The following is an 11,296-nucleotide window of genomic DNA, read 5'->3' as shown; positions in this document are numbered from 1 at the left end:
ACAGTTACCGTACATGTATTTTTGTTTTGGTTTTGATGTAGCTCTAGAGACTGTCGAGAATAATATTCATGCATCACTAAGCGATATTAACCCATTTAAAATCAAATATTGGGCCAAGAAGGAAAAATGACGTTTTAAAGGCCTCTTATGATCAAAACGCTATCTACGTTCTGATACATGACTCTACGATACGGTGAGCAAAATAAGGCGCATGTTCCAGTGTATTTCCTACAAGGCCTATTTATTTAAGGGAATTTCTGTTTGCCCCATGTAAACAGCGGTTTAAAAATTCGAATAGGACAGTTTGTAAGCTGTGCCTTCCTCTGTCTACTCCCGCCCCCGTGAAAGATAATTACACGATTGATACTTAAGAGAGAAGTGCCCTCTATTCGTTATTATTGAGCGACCGCAATATTCATGCGACCCTAAAGAACTGAAAAATAGATCAGTAGGTGTATTACTGTGCTCCGCGTCCACCGCACCAAAGGCTGACTTGAACCGCTCAAATGCATCTGTCGCTTAGTACCTCGAAACAAATTTTCGTTCTGATTCAAGAATGGAGAATAGTTTCATCAAAAGGTAAACATTTACTGAATGTGCAGTACCTAATATACGTACTTAGTATGTTCCTATTACAGTTTGCTTAAACCTCTTATTGAATACCGTTATGTTCACTCTTCTTTTCCCAGATAATAATTCGAACACTGAATCGTTTAATACACGCACACATTTCAAGGTTGTTTTATATTGTCAATTACAACCGCAGAAAAAAATCGTGAATGTCGGCATGCTTGCCAAAAGAACAATAACCTGTGTTGTCAACTTTTAGGGGTCGAAGTTCAAGTTTTTGCCATTGCCTAATTCTTGTTAATGCTTATGCAAACTCGAGTGAAGAACTTAGCTTGTAGACGTCTGGTAACTCTTTGAGGGCGAAAAATAATCATTTTGGAAGGGCAACCTGCAGAATTTTTCTTCTTAGTTTCGGACTTACCAATATCAGGAAACTTGAAAAATCTTCCACGAACCAATGAACACAAATGGGGTAAATTCATTGTACATGTGCGATTATTGTCTTAACGTTTTTCACTGAATGTTCAATTTTACCTTCCTGTCTGTAAATGGAAATGGCTTTAATTTTGTCTGAACAAGCCCTCTGACTTCTTTGAGTGGGATCAGTCAGTTTTCATGCTCCCATGGCAACTGTCCGCGCAATTCGAACGAATAACCTCCAGTCCTCCAGGCAATGAAAATACATAAGTAGACATCAATTAGCACGCCTGTACTACAATGCCGTACGATCAGGCGTTCTTTTTTGGTTACGCTTATAAGCTCCCTCTTAAATAGAACGCCGCATCGCAGGTTAAAACTATACTATAAAGAAATAATTTGGATATATCAACAAAGTTGAAATGGTAAATTGGCCACCGTAACGATTACAAAAGCTGACGTTCCGAGCGTTAGCACTTTTTCGCTCCGACGAAGGGCTAACGGTCGAAACGTCAGGTTTTGTAATTGTTACGGTGGCCAATTTACCATTTCAACTTTGTTGAGATATCCAAATTATTCGTTACCCCCACCGACGCAGCCCCAAACAGTCTCTTTAGAAACTATCAGCCTTTATACTATAAAGAGTTCTGGTTTCATTTCATCAGACACCTAGCAGCGAACCATTCCGTTTGAATCATCTCTTTTTGGGTTAAGCCAGACTTGGTAAACGGAAAGCACTCTAGATACTTTGCGTCCACGAATGATACAAGGGAACGGTTTCTCATTTGAAATATTGACTTCTTCAGGTATTGTGGGATCCTTCGTCGCCGTTATTGCCCTTGCGATGCTGTACGAATGCCTTAAGGGGATTCATACCATTCTTAAAGCTTATCGAAAAAAAGAAGACCCGAGCAGAATTCCTCAATGGAACAGTGAACACCGAGACGGTCTGAACAAAAGGTAAGAATAAAAGGTCAAACAAACGCTTAAAGAGTTCTTCAAAGTATAATTCTCGCATTAGCTTTTAAAATGAAACTATAAGATGTTAAAGCATCAGGTTTCTAGCAGAAAACTAGGCGAAAGGATAAAAAATGTTGAAACACAGCTAGAGTTCTCTTAACCATTCTTTTTTTTTTGTTTGTTTTTTTTGTATTTTTTTTTGTCTTCTCCATTTTCAGGCAAAAAGTCCTCACTGAATTCTCAAACACTTGTTTGTATGTGGTTCAGTTATCAGTTGGCTACTTCCTAATGTTGGTGACCTACACTTACAACACATATCTATTTATGGCTGTTGTAATTGGTCATGGCCTAGGCTACTATCTGATATCACCTCTGGTTATCGCCTATTCAAAAAGAGAGGAGATTGGTGACTACTATCACATTCGAAGGGATTTACTTTTCGTGCGAAGAAAGCGACAACCTTTGATAACAAATACAGACATATAGCTGTCAAGTAATAACGGCGATGAAGTGTTCTAAAGCGAAGGAGGATGGAGTAATGCCTGGAGGGAAGTTTTAATCGTGACTAATTTTGGCCTTTTAAGTGGGCTTCAATTTGAGTGTAGGTTTTTCTTCAGCACGAGATAAGACCATGACATCGAAACTAGCAGTAGTTTCAAAATAGATCAATAGCATAAGTTATAAAATGTTAAAATCCCCCTCCCCCCCAAAAAAAAAAAAAACATTTTTTTAACAATTTGCGACAATAGTTAAGACAGGCCATACGCATAGGCGCTGTATTAGTGTTTTTTTACACCCACGGAACGCTTAGCCATCAAAATCCCTTAGCCTTGGCACAACCAGTCTGGAAGTGATCTTTATTCCGAATGATTAAGTATATTTGGCAAAGTTTCAAAAGGCGGGAATCATGACGGCCATTGCTTGATATGACCACGTGTGTTATGCAGAGCATCAAGAATACGCTATTCAATTCCTGGATGTAGCGAAGACGTCGGCCAAATCGACTCTACGAGTGTCCTCCAGCCGAGATACTCTTGTCGTTGTAATGAATATCAGAGCGGTATTTTCAAAAGGAAGAAGCAACCCTAATAAGTTTTCCGTGTACACTGCAGCGATTTCTAAGTACCTTTTGCAATACTTTACTTTTCAAATGATTTTTAAGCCATCCTTTGACACATTTTCCGATATCAAATCCGCCGCAAAATAAATGATGAGTCATATTTTGATCACATCTTTCGCAATGTCATGCACCTTACTGCAATTTACCTCTGAATAAAACATCATGGCAAGTAACCGTTAGCCGTAAATTTAGCAGTCAGGCATAACATCTAACGATTTTAACCGTTAATCAAAAAGAATTATAACTAAGAATTTTTCCTTTGATCGCGACGGAAAGAAAGTAACCGTGTACTCATCTTTCATCGCTTCCCAGGAAAATAAGGACATGTTTGGTACTCAAAAAAGAAGTGTCACCGAGCGACTGCAATATTCCCGTGACCTGAGGAGCTGAAAAAAAAATTAACTACCATAATATGGCCAAAATTTTAAATGTTAGCCGTAAAAGCCATTACCTATTGAGCCATTACCTATTGTGATCCTCTCTTAAGAGGTATTCTAAAAACGTCAATTTGTCTTCTTCGTGCAATATTTCATCCATTAAAATTGATTAATATCTTCCGATGCTGAATATCATCCTTGAAAAGTGTTCTCATTTGCATGTAACTAAATGTTTAGATCGTTTAAGACACTTCTGTCTATTTCTTCCCTTAAAAAAAAAATTAGAATGGATATCAGCCATAAAAATGCAAACGAATAATAATGTCACAGACTTGAACTGACAATTAACAAATGGTAAACACCACAGCGTACACTATTAAGTTATGGATACACGCGGGTAGGTTGCTAAGCACGAAAGAAGAGTAAGAGTGGCGCGAGGCGATAGCTGAGAGCGACTCTAGCTTCTTGAGTGCTTAGCAAACCTCCCAAGTGCATCCATAACTCAACAGTGTCAACAGTGTACACTATGGCGTTTACCATTTGTTTTATATCATAACATTGACACATTGAAGCAAGAGTTTTCTTTCATTTAACAAATCTTACGTGACCAGAAAAAACAAGCGCGCGCGGAACATCAGCAGCTTATACCCATGGGCAAGTGGTGGACGCTAAATTGACCAATCAGGGCGCGCGCTTTAATTTGGTTATGTTATAATGACAAACGGTTACCACAAAAAAGAATTTACATTTATACTTGTGAATAATTTATATGGAAAAGTGCTCCATATGAAGAGCCTGCTGAATGTCTAAATCATCAGCTGCCGATATCTCGAAGCCAATTCTCCTACCTGGTGACCATATTTTTCTCTGTTGGCTTACGAGTCATTAGAATTTGGTTTAAAACTAAGATAACCGTACGTTATTTTTCATCGATTTTCTCAAAATGACTTTTTGACCGAGTTTATTTTGACGACGCGTCACTTTATTGACTACGTTTCAGTACTATTCACTTTACGGCGGTCCTATTTTTTTCTATCAAAATAAGCGTCAAGACCCATATGAAAGGAACATGAAAAGAACACAACGATATTAGAATCTCAATATCAGAATCCTAAAATCAGAAAGTTAAGAGAGAGATATTTATACCAAAAAGAGAAAACTTGACCAAAACAGAACGAGGCTCAATAATCAAGAATCGAGAAGATAAAGACAAACTTCAAATGACCATTGTTTATTCAACTTAAAAATAAAACCTACAATTTGACATGGCCCCATGTCACAACCAAGGCTTCATGAGACAAAATACAGAATTTTGGTGTTGCCATACTATTGTTTTCCTTTCTGGGTTTGAAATACATTTCAAACGTTGTCCTCTATTAATGCATCATGGTTGAAACAGTAATGTTCGTTTATTTTGTCTAGTCAGATTTAAGTTTAGATATTCAGACACACAAATAATCACGTTTCTAGTATTCTGAACGCAAGGCTGTGGTGTGTTTTTGTCTTTAAATAATCACCCTGTACTTTAAAAATATTTAAATCCAATTTCAAATACACAATTCCTTATACTCCTATATTATGCCTTTTCGATGAACGATAGCATTTCTTGGCGCATACTTCGAATCCTAAAGCGACAAATGATCGGGTTACAAAGTGAGTTCAACAGGAGACACGATTGCTCGAGAGGGCGTCAAGAAATCAGCAATCGCAAGTCCACTTGAAACCTCGAAGCCAAAAATACGATGAGCGTCGGTGAGACAGACAGCAAAAGGAAACCAATAATGATGCCCGTTGAAATCCAGGCTTTCTTCTCCTTCAAGAAGCGTTTATTTTCTTCCCCCGCGGGAGACTGTTCTTTTTTAATTCTCCTTTCGTGGCCGCGCGCGATTACGTACACAGAGCTGAGAAAATACACTAAAGAGGATACACAAAATATAACAATGAACAGAAGAATTCCCTGACGCAGATGAGTTACAAAAAGTGTTCTGAAAAGAACATACCCGATGGCTAAAAGCCAAGTAGATACAATAGCCATCGCCAAGCGAAATTTTGTTACAAAGAAAGGATAGCGCAAATGATATCGCAATGCCAGGTAACGCTCAAAACTGATCAACAATAGTTGAAAAAGAGCGGTTAGTACGGAGATAAATCGTAAATTCAAAGTATGTTTCGTAATGGTACAGTACACCGTCCCAGAGCCAGTAACCATGGCGAAAATTTCGGCAGCGATGGTGGCAGGAAGAGTGCCACTCCTGTGAACTGTGAACTGTCCACTCCTGTCCCTGCTAAAGAGGCTAACAGTAAGTTACATTCGAGCTGAAAAGGCCGTTTACACGGCAGAAAAATCGGGTACGGACGTGTCAAAAAAGGAGTACGGACCTCACATTTTTGCGCGTATAAACAATCCGTACCATGTTTTGGGGGATGGGTACGGAACCGTGTTTTTTTCTGGTTTTGGGGCCATAGACGTCTATGGCCCCAAAACCAGAAAAAACACGGGTCCGTACCCCTGAACTCAGCATCACGCGTCGCCATTTTGTTTACAAGAATTACGCATGTTCGATAACAGCACATAGCTGTACCAAATCATGCTGTAGTCCCATGCAAGAAATTGGTGTGTAAACGCAACCTTGCTAACTTGGTCCTTATGCCTCTTTTTGTCCGACCCGTGATAAAACATCATCCGTGTAAACGGCTAAAATTATGCAGTCCGTACTCCTTTTTTGACACGTCCGTACCCGATTTTTCTGCCGTGTAAACGGCCTTGAAGTCTCTGTATGGTCCTCACCGCCACTATTACTAAAGCGTTCATGCCAGGGCAGGGATTGCAGGGCAGCTAAGTGTGTTAAGAATTAACGTCGCCAGAGCGATTGAGTAGGTAATCGTTAGGTATTCCTCATTTTGGAATCGGGGGCAGTATGTGTTTGACCGAAGGACTGATGCAAAGTCGTATTTATGAGTGGATTTGACATTATATTCCACAATCTCTTTGCATAGCACTGTTCTTTTTCCTCTTGGGGCTGGAAGGGTGTTAAGGTTATGCCTTGGAACTGAGATTACTTTTTCTGTAGTTTATGATATTTCTAGACTCATGCGCAGGTGGTACAGAGACAGCAAAATATATGTTTCCTTCATAAATTAGAAACAATTCTTAAAATAATTTATACTTGACAGGAATTGTTCCCCCTAAGGAGTCAGGAAGTGCCCACAGCCTCGTATTATTGATAGAGATCAATTATTTTATCAATGTCGATGTCTCGACAATAGGTCGGCGAATCAAAGAAGCACACAAGCTTTCACGCTCTTTGAAACGGTAACATTTGCTGCATAAAATATTCGTCACTTTTGACCTTACAAAGCCTTAAATTACAACGGAGTGTTATATACCCGCTAACCGTGATAAAACCGCCCGAAACGATTTCTTTTTTGCAACCCCAATATGCATTATATCAATGAATTGATTACAGAACGGTAAGGTAATTAAACTACATTGTCAAGGGTAGGTCAGCAAAGAACCTGTCAACTTGCATTTTCAAATCATATTGAATCCAAGAAGACATCGTACAGAATATCTGCTTCCTCGTTTAATTGCAGTTTATATATTCCAGGGCTTAGCTGCAGTGATCAGACAACTGATAGGGATGCTAAATGAATTATCAATTAGTCTTAGGCAGAATAAAAGAGGGGACAATTGAAAAATTTTGAATAGAGTGTATATAGTTTAAAAAATGTTCCCCGGTAATTGGGAAACGATTAACGTATCAATAAATCAGTAGCTTTGAACTGCTAATGAGCAGTAATTTATCATACTTTTGGTTTTGGAAATGACAATGATCCTGATCGACTTGCTTACGAAAATGACACACATCCAGGCTCTGAATGACGATTCATCTCGACAAGCAAAATTTATTTAGTTTTCTTTTAACCGCTATAAATAATACAAAACTATTCAACACGATGCCATTAAAAGGTCAGTCGCGCCCTGCTTCAATATTTGCGTGTTTACGATCATGTCTGAAACAAAACTGACAAAAATATACAAAGACAGCTTAAATAAAGAAAACAAAATCTACACGTTATCAAATGTTAAACAACACGAGCGAGTGATTTCCACGCAATCAAAGCCGCTATCTCTGCCTTTGATAATATAATATTGCTGTTATTGTAATTATTGGGTTTTTTTTGGGTTCTTTTTGGTAGTTCTTGCAGGCTAACCTTAACACATTTAGATATAACATTTATGAAGAGTACATTCACTCTTTAAGGAACACTTATTTCCATTAGTCAATCTTCATCTCAAAGACATCGGAGCTACATATCCTGATGCTTCTTGAATACGATGAACATTTTATTTTTTGATGAGTTTCTCTTGTTTCTGTGGATATCTATATCACATTCTTTATCTCAACGCTAACTTTGGCAAATGAAGAACGATCTTGCTTATTGAAGCGTTTTAAGGTTGCCTTTTCAGTATCCTTCTGCACGCCAAAACAGCCCTCGTCTTTTTTTATGTCTATCGCCAGTCCAAATTGACATTTTCCCATCTTGTACAGACCTCTGTTTTGAATCGCTTCTCTTGTTTTTAGAGTCATCTCTCGTTCAAAAGCACCTGAATAGAGAACAAAATATTCCGTTTATTAGTATTCTTATTAGAAGTCAAATCCCTCAGGAGCGCCTGATGCCAAATACGCCGAAGAGGTTGTGGGCAGACCCAAGCATTAGTTTTTTGCATATAGATCCGTGAATAGAGAAATCCATAAGTTTCCATTTATAAGCAACGTACAATCTTGCTTACGTTTCTGGTACTCACTTTAAACAATGGTCATGATCAGTTTTAGTCTATAGTACAAATAACAGTGATATGATTCCTTTTCCTAAATATGCATTAAGATTAAAGACTTATTCCATTTTACCAGGAATCCGGTCGTTCAACTGCTTTCCAACTCTTTGCATGCGTGAACAATCGACTTCTTTGTGGTACTGGTATGATGTCTAAAGAAAGGAAAATTGAAATTTTTCAGGTGATGTATCAATTACAGGAATACCCGGCCTGTCACTAACTTATCTCCCCAACAAGAAACAGTGATTAAGCTTATATACCTCAATCTTCAAAGCACACAGATACTTTTAAATAATTTGGATATATCAACAAAGCTGAAATGGTAAATTGGCCACCGTAACGATTACAAAGGGCCGACGCTCGAAGCGTCAGCTTTTATAATCGTTACGGTAGCCAATTTACCATTTCAACTTTGCTGATATATCCAAATTATTTCGTTACCCCCACCGACGCAGCCCCAAACAGTTTCTTTCGAAACTATCAGCCTTTACTTTTAAATAAGGTCGTTTATGAGTTTGAAACAACACAAAACACGCAAAGAACTCTGGGTATAAGAGAAGAGGACATGAAAATAATATACCTGGCAATGTTGTTCACCGCTTTCTAGATCTTTCACCACCTTGGTAGTAACCTTTACTTTGAATCCATGCTTCTCTAATGCTGCCGTCTTCAGCATTTCACGCACTTCAGACTCTCTGAGTCGAAACTTGCGATTGCGAATTTTCACGTCCAATAACTCATCAGAGTTGGCATCTGTATGAAAAATGGAAATTAATCAACCCAAAATCTAAAATACAAACAGTCTCAGAAAAATCGACTCAAAACGTCCCTGTTCTTCATCTAAGAGAGAAATCTTGGTGACTCTGGGCCAGTTTCAGGGGTTCATCTCCGGTAAACGGAAAAAAAAGTTGTTTGAAAGCGCATGCATGAACGAGCGTTGTTTACTTTCACCTTCGCTTTGAGGCAGTGGCCATTGCAGTGGGGGGGGGGGGAGGGGGGCGCCTGGGGGAAGGGGTTCATTGGCAGTTGACTAGAAGTCAATTTTCTATGGCCCCCCCTTTATACTTATTTGTCCACGACTGATCCCTCATCTGTTCCCTCTACAATCCATGAGATCTGCCCTAAAAAATTCTCCACTCCATCTCACGGCAATGACTGGTTAATTATTTTAACTTTGTTGATATATCTACTTTGTTGATATATTCAAATTATACTGGTTAATTATGTCTCTATAATGCACGGGTGGTTTTTGGCAAGCTTGAGGCTGAGCGATTCTATAGCATGCCTTATCTGGAGCGCCTCTAACTTTCCTTTGAATTACCTTTTCAAGCACTCAATTACGACACTTTAAATGCGGTATGCACATCGCCGTGTCAAATTAGTAAAGTCGCTAATTAAACGAGATATATATATATATCTATTAGACGTTTTGATGTGTAGTATCGCTGAGTATTTTTATGAGTTGTTCCGTATTTTGACGAGCCCGAAGGGTGAGTCAAAATACAAATACCCAACACTTCAAATTGTTACTTCAGTGAGGGCGAATTTCACGGATATTTATTGAAGGGAGTGCGTGACAGAAGTTCGCGAAGCGAAACAGAATTGGCACGTTGTTGTGTTGCAGTTTCTGTTTTCTTCAATAAATGAGGAAATTTCATTGTCGTCTAACTGCTTTTCCTCGTTCGATTTATCAAATAAATTTGGATCAATATTCACCAGCCATTCCGACTTTTCGTCGTCAGAAAAATAATTTGAATTGTCCGCCATTTTTATTAGTATAACCTCAATCCAATCATAGTTAGTACTATGATCCAATTCGTCGCTTGCGCGATGCGAGAAAACCTGTCTAACTAGTTCTCTGGAGTACAAATACCACGTGATATTTATACTCGTCCTGGGCGTTATTTATTCTCTACGGAGTGTAGTTAGATAATAATTCTCTTTATTTTTGCGCAAAGCGAAAATATCCTCAAAGGACAGGGAACCGCTCAACATCAGCATGGAAAGGTAAGTTAAAAATTCAAAGGATTCAGTACTCAACAAAGAAGGAAGACTGAAAGAAGAAAAAAACTTGAAAATAAAGGCTAGATGCTTCAAGGGCACAGACCGAAACGTGGTTTCCTTGAAGTGATAGAACTCGCAGATAATAGACTGCTCATACCCTGCGAGAAAAATACAGAACTTAAAAATAAGGGCTATCTGGCTTACCTGCTGTATTCCACAGCGAAAGAACTGCTAAGATCGCCACAAAAAAGCCCAGATTCATCTTGAAAGACTTGATGTGATCAAAAGCCTTGCCTGAGAGTAATTGAATTTAAGTCATGCCCGGCCTGAATTTATAGCATGCAAGACTTCCTCGTAGCACATAGCTTCCTCGTAACTGAGCTGCCATCTGCTTTCCCCCTAACTGAAGGAAGTACAACGTTACGCCGGTTCAATTCCAAAGAAACCCTCCAAAATAGTTATGACATTATTCTTAAAGGAAATGCAAGGAGGGGGGGGGGTCTGCTGTTGCTATTCAGGTTACACAGCTGTGCGTCCCTGTTACTTCCCTTGAGTTGCAGCATTTTTCTACCTTAACCTTTAAACTTGCTCAAGAGCATCTTACTGCGAATAAAAGTATTGTAAGTGAACTAGAAAGGGATTATCGACTGTTTATTACTTAGTTTCCGCATTTGCTCTTCAAAATGTCCTCCTTCAGCTAAACTATAGTTTCATGTGAACGCTTTACAGCTGCGCATCCCTAAAAGGATTGTAAGTGCACTAGAAAGGGATTCTTGACTGCTCACTTAGTTTCCGCAGTCGTGCTTCAGTACGACTTCCTCTAGTTAAAGCCAGTCTATTTTCAGCTTCCCACTTAAATGGGCTGAGAACAGAACCATCTGACCGTGGAGGTAACCAACCATTGTACATGTCACGTGCTAAAAAGGATTCTCCATCTCTTTCTTAGTTTCCTTGTCCTCGAACAGAAAGGCTTTCGTTAATCATCAGATCATGTTGAGGCAAAATCAA

The 11,296-nt window shown here is 38.9% G+C and overlaps 2 protein-coding genes across 2 annotated transcripts; one reads left to right on the top strand and one right to left on the bottom strand.

The window, feature by feature from the left end:
• The first annotated feature begins 415 nt into the window (after nucleotides 1–415).
• On the top strand, nucleotides 416–3,240 carry LOC111327836 (protein SLC31A2-like). Its single transcript, XM_022932125.2, has 3 exons — nucleotides 416–579; nucleotides 1,794–1,947; nucleotides 2,166–3,240. Exons 1-3 carry the CDS (start codon nucleotides 507–509, stop codon nucleotides 2,431–2,433), a joined length of 495 nt encoding a protein of 164 aa, XP_022787860.2. The 5' UTR covers nucleotides 416–506; the 3' UTR covers nucleotides 2,434–3,240.
• A 4,078-nt stretch (nucleotides 3,241–7,318) lies between these two features.
• Nucleotides 7,319–10,690, bottom strand: LOC111327866 (uncharacterized). Its single transcript, XM_022932164.2, has 4 exons — nucleotides 10,493–10,690; nucleotides 8,865–9,037; nucleotides 8,358–8,436; nucleotides 7,319–8,053 (listed from the first exon to the last, which is right to left on the bottom strand). The coding sequence occupies exons 1-4, from the start codon at nucleotides 10,548–10,550 to the stop codon at nucleotides 7,830–7,832; spliced, it is 534 nt and encodes a 177-aa protein (XP_022787899.2). The 5' UTR covers nucleotides 10,551–10,690; the 3' UTR covers nucleotides 7,319–7,829.
• Between the last annotated feature and the right edge of the window lie 606 nt (nucleotides 10,691–11,296).

Source organism: Stylophora pistillata, chromosome 4, assembly GCF_964205215.1.
Source record: "Stylophora pistillata chromosome 4, jaStyPist1.2, whole genome shotgun sequence".
NCBI lineage: Eukaryota > Metazoa > Cnidaria > Anthozoa > Scleractinia > Pocilloporidae > Stylophora > Stylophora pistillata.
Note: the sequence above shows the minus strand (reverse complement) of the source record. Positions and strands in the feature narration are given on the sequence as shown.